Genomic DNA, 15,032 nt, shown 5'->3' on the forward strand with positions numbered 1-15,032 from the left:
AGCTTGACCTGCTTATATTCTCTCCCTCTCTCTCTATATATGCCTTGCCTTACCTTGCACTCCTTACCTGCTTGCTACTCTCACCACAGGAAGAAGAAAAGGTAAGTGCTTCATTTATTGTATAGTCATTGCAAAAACATCAAGGTCCTGTCGCATTGTCCGTGCAAGTCTTGCGAGTGAGTTTTGGGTGATTGCCCTACCCGCAAGTCACAGAAATGTGTCAAGCATGTTCAAAACCTTTCTGCGTGCCAGTCAGACGTGCGTGCGCTTCTTGCGAGCAACTGCATGTGAGATACCTGCGTGATATTGTCAAAGCAGGCAACCTGCGGGTAGCAATTTTAGTTACCGTTACCCCGCAAAGCTTAATAATAATAATAATGATAACAGGCATTTGTAGAGCACCATCTATCTAGGAACAATCTATTCCGAGGTGCATTTTGAAAAAAATTATAGTTATTATTACCCCAGCTTTAGCTCGAGCTGCCTTTCAGCGCTCGTGCATTCAAGGAATTAATCCTGCCGGGTATGAAACGATGTGACGGGGCCTTGAGCATTAGTTTCTTTTTTATCTCGCGTAGGTTTAGAATAAAGTATTTGAAGTATTTGAGTATTGCATGCTTATTCCTGTTTCACAAAGACTTGTTTTAATAGCAGATGCACAATTTCTGTAACGAGTTTTACTATTAGCCATTCAACTTGATTGATTTGGGTACATGTAGCTTTAATATGTTATTGCAAATCTGTTGCTAAAGCAAGTTTTATGAATAGGGCCCCAAGGCCGAGGCCGTTTCATAAAGCTGTTAGGAAGTTAAAGGGGACAAGTCCACCCCAACAAAAACTTGATTTGAATAAAAAGAGAAAAATTCAACAAGAATAACACTGAAAATTTCATCAAAATCGGATGTAAAATAAGAAAGTTATGACATTTTAAAGTTTCGCTTCATTTCACAAAACAGTTATATGCACATGTCGGTTGGTATGCAAATGAGGAACTGATGACATCACTCACTATTTCTTTTGTATTTTATTATATGAAATATTTAGATTTTCTCGTTATTGTCATGTGAAATGAAGTTTCATTCCTCCCTGAACACGTGGAATTCCATTATTTTAACATTTTGTGCTTCAGGCAGGGAGGTCCTAATCATCAAATTCGTAAAAATTGTAATATTGTATAATTCAAACAATGAAAAACAAAAGAAATAGTGAGTGAGTGACATCATCGACTCTCTCATTTGGATGTAACTGGCTCGTTCATATAACTATTTTGTTGAAAATAAGCGAAACTTTGAAATGTCATAACTTTCTTATTTTACATCCGATTTTGATGAAATTTTCAGCATTGTGCTTGTCTGATTTTTCTATATTGATTCAAATCAACATTTTTCTGAGGTGGACTTGACCTTTAAGAGGGACTGTAAGAACAACGGGTGAACCTTTCTTGTGGTAAATGGTATACACCAAAATGTTCATTGGTGATTATTTAAGAAAGGTTCAACAGTCATTATTAAAGTCGATCTTAACTTACAAACAGCTTTATGAAACACCCAACGGATTGGTAAAAAGTTAATCATAGGGTAATTTGTAGATCTGCTTATGGACCATAAGGTGCTAGTTTTAGCTGATCTCTTGAGTTATTTAGCTTGAACTTGAACCTGAAAAGTAGGCAAGCTAAGAATATACATGTAGAGGGTCTTAAGTACATGAAGGTGAATAGAAGAGGGATATAGTGGAAAGTTGAATAATTAAGTCAACAAATCAAGCATTAGTCCTGCAATCAAGCCTAGTTCTTAGGATTTTATGTAAATTTGTACATGTAGTTGATTGATGTTCGATTGCAACACGCTTGATTTGGGGCACTGCATTTGCTTGATTTGCAGTTGAACATGCTTTTCGTTCAACATCTAGTATAGCAAATCATTGATATCATGTCTATCTTGCTTGTATTTGTAGAAGGGTAAGAAACCGGCTAAGAAACCCGCTCAGAAATCAGCAGGAAAGAACAAGGGCGGCAAGGGTAGCGCCGGTCTAACCAGACCTAGATCAGTGGTCCCACCAAAGGCAGAAGAACTAGATCCAACGTGAGTAGGTTTGAATGGGAAGGCTTTTAAATGGGAAAGCTAAACCCCTAAAAAAAGTTCTATAAGTGAGCAGTAGTAGATTTATTAGTGTACCATCATATGTAAAAGTGGTATCATTGGAAAGCATGAATATGCCTGCATGGTCAAATTATATACATATGGAGACTCCAATTAGAAAACAGTGCATTTGGCAACATTCCACTTCTGACTTTTTCCTATTTTCAGGGTAAATGCACATTCCATGATTACATAATCACAGCAGATGGCACATCATTGTAAAGAGGAATAATTAAGCTTTTCAGTGATACCAGTTTCATCTTCTATACATGTACCTCTGTAACAACAAATATATCATATTTATCTAAATGAACGACCAGAGCTTCCCCCCCACAAAAAAAAAAAGGGGGGAGAAAAAAAGTTTTGAAATTTGTAGTTCTTTCAAGCATACATGTAAGATATTGAAACTGTGCAATTGTGGTGATCATTCCAAGTAGTTTGCCAGAAGTTGTTTCACAGAAACTCTCATAATTATTCTGTCTTTAACTTTACAACTTCAAATTTTGGCAGTAAGAAAAAGAAAAATTAAGTTCAGATAGGTGAGATAGGTAATCTTTCAAGTTTTTTATTTTCAATACCTACATACTCTTTTGGCTATTTTTTTGCCATTTCCTGGGCTACTTAATGTTGGTTTTGTGTGGCTGGTCTCCAATGATACCCGTAAATGTGTGTGTGTGTTTGAGTTTTGTCAGACGTGTATCAATCAGAAATGATTATTTACGTCTGGGACCGACCTTTAACGTCACCATCCGAAAGACGTGACCAGGGCTCGAACCTCTGCATCAATTTGTAACTTCCCCACAGCTTGGATTACAGGCGCACGCCACAATGCCCAGTTTACCAGAAAATTACATACTATGCCCTGTATTTATTCATTCATTTATGCTTTCATATTTCTGTATAAATAGGAGTGGTGATTATGCAGCCGGGAAAGCCTCATTATTGAGACAGTTTGAAGGTGATTTTAGAAGCTATTCTATCCCATGCTATGTGGCTTCGGGAATGACTGCAGATCCTGGTACACTACCTTATGAGTGAGTACAGCTAACTTAAGATATCCTTCAGTATATCGCTTGAAATTTGATATAAATAAGTTCTTCTTCTTCCAGAGTAAGTGCTGCTTCAAGGTGATTAAGATAAACACACAGTCTGGTTATGTGTGTATGTGTAGAACTTTTCTCATACTGTAATTGCATAATAAATTAAGCTCTTGTTCTTGTAGTGCAGGTGCAAGTATATATGTGTTAGTAAAAACATTCTTGTTTGTGGTGTTTACTTCTGCATCCCAATTCAAGATGGCCTTGAAGGCATCAACAGAGGGGAATGGGCTGGATCATTTGAGTTTGTTTGTTTTTTCGTTTGAGCTTAGTGCGAGTCAAAGATGGCAATGATTCCAATGCTACCTGAACGCAATGAATTTTTACTTTCACATGAATCATGGCTCCAGCTCCATTTAAGGTAATCATTAATGGTAACTCTGACATCAACTGTATCTACCATGGTAACACTGCATAGCTACTAATGAAAATTAAATTTTTCCATGGTAACACTAATTAGCAGCCATAAAATCAGATATTCATTGGAAGTTACAGATGATGGCAAAGTTATCAATGGCCAGTTTAATGCAGTTTGGTCCTTACTAATCAATCAGCTATCCTACTTGACTATCTAACCTCTATTCAAGTCTTGTGCCAGTAAAGTAAACCCATTTATATCTCATATTCACTGCAGTGTTCACAATACATTATTCTTGGAGGTGCATTGTCCAGCGGTGCGTCCATCTTTGGTGGTGATATCAAACCATGGACGAAGTGTGGTGGACTTCAGTGAGGTGTCCGTCGGTCAGCGGGTCATCAAGTCTATCACCGTCCAGAATGTGTCTCCGGAGGCTGTAAACGTATCCTTAATCAATCTCCATTTTTACAAAATTATTGTTTTTCCAGTTTCTCCCTTTTTTTTGCATTTTATTTATCATTATACAAAAACTACTTGAGAAAGGAAATCACGTTTGTTGTGGGTTAAATTTCGCTGAATTTACATTCCGCTGTAATCTTTCTTTGGATGTAAAGCACCCGTATTCTATTTACATGTTTGAATACACTCAATCCTGCAGATCACAACATTTGGGATATGACTGTTCTAATTCATTTTGTGTTTTTATCGTTGTACATGAGCTGTGCGGAATCACATGTTTCATGCTACACTGGCGTTCACTGCTGACATTGGAACACTGGCCAGCTCTTACCTTAATGTTTGTTAATGGCATTCCAAACTGAAAGATAAAAACAACTTGGTGAAACAAAAAAATTTAGCAATTTTCTTTTTACACGTTGTGTATTGTTTGAATTTTTACTCCGCATCCTGCATTGTATAAATCTTTTATCCAAAAAGCCCATATTCTGAACTCTGGTTTTTCGTTAACCCTGGATTAACTCCAAACTGAAATTGTAAAAGCTAGATGTGTCATAATTTCATTTTTTTTTTCATTATAGGCTTATGTTTATTCAGGGATCTTCTCATTTTCAAATGGCAAAGAAAATTATTGTATTTACTATGCACAGTTTGTAATTATTTGAGTGCCGGTGTGATGATAGTTTTATCATCTTGTTATTGAGATTGTTTTTCACACTTTGCAAGCCATAGTGAAATCATAGATTTTGGTTTAGAATATAGACCAAAGTTTTCAATATGCGATTCCTTGACCCTGTCATAATTAGCTCCAATCATCTGTTCTGGATACTGGTGGTCCATTCTTAATGTTGAATGCTTTACGGAGTCTAGCACCAGATGAAACACATACCATTCTAATTGCCTTTGAACCAATGAAAGCTAACCTGGTGAGTTTGATTAGAAACTATTTTATTTTAATGAAGATATCGAAGTATTTTTGTGTCCAGCCAGCCCAATCCAACAATAAGTTAACAGGGAAGGTTTTCCGTAAGTAGCTAAAACAATATATCGGGCTTCTAAATATAAATATGTAAAAAAAAATTGAAAAAGTAATTTGACATGTATTTCGTCATACTCTCAGAATTTAAAGTTGTAAAGTTAATGAAAGTTTCAATGAATCATGTACTTGTGTGGGTAGTTGTTGATTAATTTTGACAAATAAAAATCTCAAAAATATTCCCTAAATATCGCATTGATGGGAAATTCGATGGTTGTACAAGCAGTTTTTTTTTGCAGAGTTATCATTATGTGGCTTCTAATTTAAACCTGTGAGTGAATTATATTTGAATTTGATCATGTGATTTTGTTTTGGAATAGTTCTATGAAGTGCTTGATGTCAAGTCTGGTGAACACACCCTTGGTATCACTCTGAGAGGTCATGGTCTAATGCCTGAGGTCAAGCTCTCTCTGGCCGATGACCGACTGGACATGGGATACGTCATAGCAGGAGAGGAAGCAGAGGAAACATTCAAGGTATGTTTATTATTATAGGGTAGTTCTTGCTGGTTAAGGCACGATATGTGATAACAGAGCTGCCAACCAGTACGTTTCTGCCTTATTTAATCAGATTTTGCACCATATATACTGCATTGCCTTTTTTTTCTTATGAAAATCAAATTTTTTCTATTTTTTTTTAAAGAAAAATCATCTCCATATGTCTCCATTTCATAAAACTTACACAAGTATACTGGATGAATGTTAGTTTAGGTAACTTAAACAACCTGGACCATGTAACATAAAACTTAGTGAATGGGGCTGATTTCTATGATTGATCATTGTATTTTATACAACACATGGATAGATCCTTGACAGCTGATTGGATGAAAGCGTGTCACATGACATTCAGAGGAATCAGCTATAGCACGCTAAGATATGCTAGCCGTGCTATAGTCGACTATTGCACGCCCGTGCTAAGTCGACTATAGCACGCTGAAGTAAATGAGCCAGCATTGCAAGATCCCTGGGCACACTGAACCCATGGCCATGCCCCGTACATGTTAAGTGAATTAGCGGTATACGCGCGTAATCACGTTTTCGTATCCCTGACCGATGTACCTAGCACTGCACATACACGTTACTAAGCTGAACACAATGCGTGTATGTACTTTGTTAAGCTAATTATTTCCAGGGTATGGCTGCTTACCTTCTGGATTTTATTGAATTTGTTCACAAATTGGACTTTATGGATCTATGTTGAATCCTGGGATTACTGGAGTAAATCTACTCGACGCTCAAAAGACAACATTGTAAGCAAAATAAGACATAAAGCGCGTTAGTCATAGACTAGACCTATAGATCTAGCCTATCTAGATCTAGTCTAAACTGTAAGCTATCGGTGTTGTATAAAACAAATATTCAATGTTGTATTCGTGCGACGTTCACAATATTACATTCGTTGCAAGTTGAACAACTTGCACACTCATGCAATAATTGGAACGATCGCACTCATCAACATGGAATATTTGTATAATATTGGATGGCTCAGAATGGATTACCATAAATATTCCAAGAGTTTGGGCAAATATTCCACGAATCCCAGATGAGTGGAATATTGGCCCTAATGAGTGGAATATTTTTTGGTATTTCATGATTATAAAGCCATCCAATATAATTATCATCTGTCCCCCCCAAAAAAAAATAACGAGAGGGAGAAATTTGATTTAACAAGTCATATCACATTATGGCAACATCAAATTCATACGATCAATTTTTATTGTTGACATGCGACTTAGATGTAGTTCATCATGACGCCATTGAGCGTAATTGTGATCTATGCTGTGCATCGCATTGTTTTCATTGTTGTTCAAGTTGTATATTTCGCGCATGTGCACTAGACTGTTCAATATGCTCTCATACTCTATGGCTAAGTTTGTACAGGAGCCTATGGGATATTTGTTGGATTTCGGTCCTTTTTAGGGATACACTCTGATAATGCACAGGCAATTGATGCTGACCAAACATGACGAAAACCTCCATTTGAGAACACTAAACCCCAATTTCCCTCAATCAATTCTCTTCTCCAAGTACGACAAACCCACTGCCCCAAACAAGCAATAATATTTAAGTAGCAAAACACCAGTTTCTTGACCTCGGTCCGAAGATCACACAGCAGCCCGAGCGCGGTCCCTGCAAAGCATGCTGTCATTTTATTTACTTTCCTTATTTCGAGGTCGATTTTCTTCATTCGAAATTAAAAATGGACCAACATTGGATTTCTGAATATAATATGCCTTTGAAAACGTGATTAAATATCGAATACAATAATTTCATTCTGAAGGTCCTACTACAGGCAGAGAAGTCTTACGTAATAGCACGGCTGTTGTTTATCATTTCGTCCTTGGCTCAACGCTCATTCACTGGCCTGTGGAGGTGAAATTGAGACAACAGGGATTACCTGGCCAAGAAGGGTTTATCGGGGCTTGGAAATTCTTATTGAGATTTTCAAATGAAAATTGCGGTCTTTCTCCAAACGGAGGTTTGACGTAATGATACCCATTGTTAATTCATCGCTAAAATGCTCTATATAGATGGTAATTCACAATAATCAATCTGAACAATCATACAAATCAGCCCTGCCCCCTTATGCCTGGGTATCAATACAAAGTCATACTTTGAATTCCTTTGTTCTTTCTTCCCCAGCTGGAGAACATGTCATCATTCGCTATTGATTATCGTATCCTGTTGGATAGTCTGTCGTACCAGAAACAGCTTAGCCAACGTGAGCTGCCTGTATTCATCAAGAGAGATAATAAGAATGTCGTAGGGCCGGCCAACTATGATGGAAGAAGTGTCTTTGATTGTACTCCGTCCGATGGAACTCTTCAACCAGGTATGTATCATTGTATTTATGAAGAGAGATAATGAGAATGTAGTAGGACCAACTATGATGGAAGAAGTGTCCTTTGATTGTACTCCGTCCGATGGTACACTTCAACCAGGTATGTAGTTTCCAGCCGTAACTAATCAGTGTATTCATTGAAAGAGATAATAAAGAATGTAGTAGGACTAGCCAATTATGATGGAAGAAGTGTCTTTGATTGTACTCCATTCTATGGCACACTTCAAGTAGTTTCCAGTCTTATCTGATCATTGTATTTATGAAGAGAGATAATAAGAATGTAGTAAGGCCAGCTACTTATGACGGAACGGTCCGATGGTACACTTTAACCAGGTATGTAGTTTTTTTAGTCCTATCTGATCATTGTATTTATGAAGAGAGATAATAAGAATGTAGTAAGGCTAGCTAATTATGATGGAACAAGTGTGGATTGTACTTTTGTTGTCAATGTTATTTTTTTCTCCTTATGCTCTTCCTCCTCATTTTTACCCCTACTACTACTACTGTTACCACTAACACTACTGTTATTGTTATCATTGTTTTGGGGGTTAATATTATGAATATTATCATCAAATGTCTATATTTCAGGCAAGAAGGTTGAGATTCGAGTGTTGTTTCGACCTGACCATGCCAGCAGTCTCTTCTCCGATATGGCTCGCATTCAGTTGTTTGGGAAGCAGGAAGCCCATGCGATTCATTTAAAGGGCGCGGCTAAGACCAAGGTGATGTTCTTAGAAGGTCTTGATGAGATCTATCCTACCGTTGAATCGCTCACATTACTACCGGCACCAGAAGAGGAAGAGGGTAGGATCATCTATGGTTACCTCAAATTTATTACAGATTAAAGGCATAGGCCTATATTCTGAACTTGGGGTTTAATCCAAATTCTGGGGAGCGTTTCATGAAGGGACTTTGTCCGACAAGTTCTGTTTTATCCGACAATTACCATAGTAACAGTACCTCCCAGCCAATCAGAATCTAGGAAAGATGTCAGATCTGACAACTTGTCGGACAAAAATGTTGATGAAACGCTACCCTGGTCTGAAGTTCTGGTTCAAATAAGGATAGCCAATTGTGACACAAATCTGCGGTAGCAGTATAGGTTGAATTTATGACAATATATGACACCCATATCGTTCATGACTGTTTGGGAATGATGGATAAGACACTTGTCTTCACCATTAAAGAATGATGAAAGACTACAGTAAACATAAGGAACATATAACTTAAATAACATTTCGACATTTTTTGCTTTTTATAATTTAAGTACAGAATTAGACCATGCCTAAGGTAAACTTGAGGTCAGAATATGGGATATAGTCTTAACATTACAAAGGTTGAAATCCTGAACTTTGATTCATATTGTATTTAAGATGAGAAAACTCACCCTGGAAAAAGTAAATCAAATTCCTGAGGACACTATCAAAATATCTGTGACTGAGAAATCTTCATTGACTAAATCTACTGGCGAGATCAATATAATACATATATGTAAGCGTAAGGGATTAAATTGAGATGTTTTTCATCACTTTATATTTCAACTTTTGAAGCACTAGATAATGATTCGTAGTGCAATATTTTCTGAGCTTCATTTTACAACATATCACATACACAGGTGACAGGTGGGACTTTGCAACTCAGATTTTTAAAAGTCAAATCAATGTTAGCCCATGTCTGTAATTGTAGATTAGTTTTAAATAAAATCACATGATCAAATTGAAACACAAATATGATATCATTTACTTGTAGATTTGAAATTCTGAGCAGAGAATAAACATGTCCAGGGTCTTCTTTCATAAAAGTTTCAATTACATGTAAATGATAAATCTGCCAAAACCAAAAATAACATGCTTATATTGCTCAAAATAGCTCTACCCCCTTGTCTATGGGTTATCTGTTATGATTTTGTTTTAGTGGTTGACCCCAAGGCTGTACCTCCGTCAATCCCAACGTTACTAAGTTTCAAAGCTCTGAGTGTTGACAAGGAGATCAAACCTGCCACCAGACAGTTACACATCGGATGTATCAAGAGTACCGCACCTACTCAGAAAAAGGTTTGTTTCTTTTTACCTATCTCTCTCTATCTTTCTGTCTTATTTACATTGCCGGGTATGGACAAAAAATCAAAATACCTTGATCGATCTTTACTATATGTCTCGTTCTATGGGATGTATGGATTGTGTTTATGATCATTTTGATTTGATTTGATATCAATTTTTTGAGATCAAAGTAATTGAAAGGAAATTTACAAAGTAATGAAATATACAAAACATAATAGAGATTAAAGACAAGGCACATTATGACTCATTACTGACAATGCAGGGCAGTATTGATTATTGATAGCATTACCAGTTTATAAATATTTTCATGAAGGTGTCATGGTAGACTGGTTCTTACCCCCCATCTCTAAACCAGAGGGTCATGGGTTCAAATCTTATACCAGGGCCCCGTCTTACAAAGAGTTACGATCGATCCAATCAATCATAACTCTATGGAAATCCATCAGTGTCATAATTTTTTCTGCAGGAACTTTGCTAAATGTCAATTGTAAACAGGAGAACACTTCAAATTGTCAAGAAATTGATGAATTTATGGATATACATTCATATCTAGAATTTTTTTTTGAACAAACATGAATTTTGTGTGTCGACTTTGCTGGCTTCCCATAGTTGCGATTGATTGGATCAATCACAACTCTTTGTAAGACAGGCCCCAGGAGTCAATTTCCTTCAGCAAGAAATATCCATATTATACCTCACTCAGAAGAGGTTAATGGTGACAAAGCAGAAATTTATTCTTTGAAACGCAATGTGCGTAATACCATCTCTGCTAAAGCAAAGGTTAGTATTTATGCTGCTTTATTGGAGTGGGTCAAGAGCGTTTCATGAAAGGACCTGCCAGACGTTCATCCTGCATTCGCCAAAGTAAAAATGTTTCTCAGCCAATCAAAATCAAGAAGTCGTTAATTCTGACAACTTATCGCACAAAAAAATGTTGATGAAATGTTTCCCAGTGAGCATTCATTAAATAGTGAGTGATAAGCACTCTTGGACAAGTATAATTGCAATTATTTTTTTATTTTGAAGAATGGAGGATTCTTCTTTGACAAAACAGCATCTCTGAGCGTCCAGGGTTTGGATGTTGCATTTTTGTAGTGGGCTTGATGATGTAGTTCTGATGGAGTTAGTGATAATCACTCTACAAGGAAGTAAAATTGCTTTTATTTGTTCATTTTTTTTTTGAAGAATGGAGAATTCTTTTTGATAATGCAGCTTCTCTGAGCATCCAGGGTTTGGATACTCCATTATTGTAATGGGATTTATAGAGAATTTTGATAAAGTAATTGATAATCACTGTACAAGTAAGTATAATTGATTTTGTTTTTTATTTTGAAGAATGGAGAATTCTTCTTTGACAACGCAGCGTCTCTGAGCGTCCAAGGCTTTCAGGTTGAACCTCAGAGAGGGATGGTCGAAGCAGGGAATACTAAACCTGTCACGTTCACATGGACTCCACCTAAAGGTCATGATGTAAGTATAACTTTGACCTTTGAACTTTATTGTCCCCTTAAAGGATATTTGCCTTTTACAGGTACATCACAGTAACAGCAAATTGCTGATGTGGTTTACGGTACACCATGTGGAGTGTTATAGAAGCAGTGGATAGAAGAAGAGAGGAAGTGGATAGGCGAGAAAGTGGAGATTTGAGAATAGAGTATTCTTTCTTGAGAATAGTCCTGAAAAGGACTGTAAACCAGAAGGAATGTTGAGTGAGAACAGCTTGAGTAGTAGAGCTGATGAGGAGATGCTGGCTTGCGTCGGCGAGTAGAGATGATGAGTAGTAGAGAGACTCGACGTTTCGGACAGGTTGACTGTCCGTCTTCAAGACGGACAGTCAACCTGTCCGAAACGTCGAGTCTCTCTACTACTCATCATCTCTACTCGCCGACGCAAGCCAGCATCTCCTCATCAGCTCTACTACTCAAGCTGTTCTCACTCAACATTCCTTCTGGTTTACAGTCCTTTTCAGGACTATTCTCAAGAAAGAATACTCTATTCTCAAATCTCCACTTTCTCGCCTATCCACTTCCTCTCTTCTTCTATCCACTGCTTCTATAACACTCCACATGGTGTACCGTAAACCACATCAGCAATTGTACATGCCACCATGCAAACCTTCAAACAACATCCAATAACAGCAAAGGAAATGAGTTTAAAAATGAGATAAAAACATAAATCAGTGAATCAGTGGTTGGTAATACAAAATGAAAAATAGTATTAGAATGGACATACTTAAGTACTCCAAGGAGTGCATGTTTAAGCTTCAGAATGTCCATCTTCAAATATAAATCAACATGTCGTCATGCAATAATCAACTTACTTTAAACACAGGGTAAATGTCCTGTGACAGTCATTGCAACTTTTGAATAAAGAATAAGGAATCTGGGTGTACATTAGATGGCTCATTGATATACATGTATATAATTTCTTTTTACAAAATAAAATAATCAAGTGGGTGCTGTTTGTATGTTATACACGACTGGTGACCGAACTGTTCTTTGTTTTAATGGATACTTGATGAAATATTTCTTCTTGCAGTTTAAAAAATCTAAACTGGAATCATTTTAGGAATATTCTGTGAATTGAGGATCACTATTTTACAAAAATGAGAGAGTGAGTTATGCGAGTAAACACATGGATACATCTTAATGAAAAAGATCCCGTCGGAGGCTGCATATTTCTAATAATGGAGTTTTAATTTCCTGCACTAACACCATCACCATCGTCATCATCATTATTGTCAATATCATCATCCATCATTGTACAACGCTTACTTAGTTTGTTGTACACGAGCAAATGGGAGGCTGAATATCAAACGTTCGTAACATTGCACGCAAGACGTACCATCCAAAATGTACCGTCCAAAAATGTATCGTTGCACGGCTTTAGTAGGTGACGTCACAATACGATTCAATTCATTGCACTCAGTAAATGAAGGTGAAATACGCGCATAGCTTGCTGGCTACATGCGCAGTGCTGCCCGAGGTCATGTGTGCTTGTGGGATTTGCTTTTTCCTTTCAATTTTTTGCTCCCTTTTCATAGATACTGCAAGAAAAAAACTCCTTTTCCCATATTTTCGCTAAACTCAGAGGCGTTATATAACCCAAATAGCGAATATTCTCATTCGTGCAATGGTGCGAGTTTTCGCATTCGGTGAAAGAAACACCCTATTCAACTTGGCTAACGCCTTGTTGAATAGAGCATCTTTCTTTTACCTCGTGCAAAATCTCACACCATCGCACTCATGCCTATTCGCTATTTGTATACCATCCATCATCAGCATCATCCTTGTCATCATCATCACAACCACCACCACCAGTATCATAATTATTATCGTCACCATTATCATCATCATCATCACCATCATTATCATCATCACCATTATCATCATCACAATCATCACCCATTATCATCATCATCATCACCATTATCATCATCATCATCATCACCATTATCATCATCACAATCATCACCCATTATCATCATCATCACCATTATCATCATCATCATCATCACCATTATCATCATCATTATCATCATCACCATCATCACCATCATCACCAATCCATCACCATTATCATCATCATCACCCATCACCATTATCATCATCATCACCCATCACCATTATCATCATCATCATCACCATTATCATCATCATCATCACCATTATCCTCATCATCACCATTATCATCATCACCATTATCATCATCATCACCATCATCATCATCACCATCATCATCATCACCATCATCATCACCATTATCATCATCACCATTATCATCATCACCATTATCATCATCACCATTATCATCATCATCATCATCACCTATCACCATCATCATCATCATCACCATCATCCTCATCATCACCATCATCATCATCATCATCATCACCATTATCATCATCATCATCACCATTATCATCATCATCATCACCATCATCATCATCACCATCATCACCATCATCATCATCATCATCACCATTATCATCATCATCACCATCATCACCCATCACCATTATCATCATCACCATCATTATGAGCACCATCCATCACCATATCTACTTCATCATCACAATCACCACCCCTATCATCATTCTATATTGATTTTTCTTCTTATAGAAGCTTTTATCGAATTCATGACATAATTTCGTCTTATTTCTCACCAGCCTAATCTCCCGATTGAAAGCAGTATCATCATCAACCTCAAAGGGGACATCTTAGAAAGATACAACATTCTCCTGAGAGCACTGGTCGTTTCAGAATGATTTCATCTTTCCGTCAGCAATTTATAGAACCGTTTCTAATAAGTCCGAAGAAGCACTGATAATAAGCCAGTTTGGAGTTCCATTCTGCGCATGATCAGAAGAAGTTCATTTGTACTGAAGAGTCATGGCGGTTTAATATTCAATGAGATAAGCACCAACTTTGATATCTCGATTATTCATATATTCTTTTGAATTGGGTTTTTCATTAGATCCACACAAAAGAAATCCAATGCGCCCATTAGCGACTGGTATTTCACAGTTGGCCAAGTACATTGATATAACAACATGCTAATGCATTCATAGCAGAAATGCAACAAATACCGTCATAGAGTGTTCATTGTGTGCTTTTTTAGTGGCCAGGGTCCCGTAACACAAAGGTTAGCAATTGATTGTACGCTTGATTTTTATGATTGATTGTACATTGTAGTCTATGGAATCAATCGTAGAAAAACATTTTACGATCATTGCTAAGTTTTGTGTTACGGCCCCTGGTCTGTGCAATTTCTGCATCCTGCTATGTAAGGCATGCTTACATAATATCTTGCTTTGAAATCTGCTTATCATAATGAAAGAAATGAAATGTCATTTGACCAAAATGTCTCAAAATTTGCGGGAGACTGAAAAGTAAAAAGTCAGTGAGCAACGAGGTCAAAAAACTTTGCGCAGCAGATATATCCCAAAAATTGTCAAGGGGGGGGCATTATGGCCCCCCCCAGGAGAATTAGGGTTAAGTCATCACCAACCTATTTTGTATTTCTGCCATTTTATTGCTAAAATAA

The 15,032-nt window shown here is 37.1% G+C and overlaps 1 protein-coding gene across 1 annotated transcript in view; it reads left to right on the forward strand.

Annotated features, from left to right (window-relative positions):
- The window catches only part of LOC121428207 (cilia- and flagella-associated protein 74-like), a 59,622-nt gene extending 44,684 nt beyond the window's left edge, over window positions 1-14,938 (forward strand). The window contains exons 26-36 of the mRNA XM_041624816.1: window positions 90-101; window positions 1,954-2,081; window positions 3,047-3,172; window positions 3,870-4,035; window positions 4,856-4,975; window positions 5,406-5,561; window positions 7,728-7,917; window positions 8,515-8,730; window positions 9,841-9,980; window positions 11,322-11,456; window positions 14,155-14,938. Of these exons, the coding sequence (XP_041480750.1) occupies window positions 90-101; window positions 1,954-2,081; window positions 3,047-3,172; window positions 3,870-4,035; window positions 4,856-4,975; window positions 5,406-5,561; window positions 7,728-7,917; window positions 8,515-8,730; window positions 9,841-9,980; window positions 11,322-11,456; window positions 14,155-14,253 (1,488 nt within the window). The 3' untranslated portion in view covers window positions 14,254-14,938. The remainder of the gene's footprint in view (window positions 1-89; window positions 102-1,953; window positions 2,082-3,046; window positions 3,173-3,869; window positions 4,036-4,855; window positions 4,976-5,405; window positions 5,562-7,727; window positions 7,918-8,514; window positions 8,731-9,840; window positions 9,981-11,321; window positions 11,457-14,154) is intronic.
- Window positions 14,939-15,032: the final 94 nt, after the last annotated feature.

Source organism: Lytechinus variegatus, chromosome 14 (assembly GCF_018143015.1).
Source record: "Lytechinus variegatus isolate NC3 chromosome 14, Lvar_3.0, whole genome shotgun sequence".
Classification (NCBI taxonomy): domain Eukaryota; kingdom Metazoa; phylum Echinodermata; class Echinoidea; order Temnopleuroida; family Toxopneustidae; genus Lytechinus; species Lytechinus variegatus.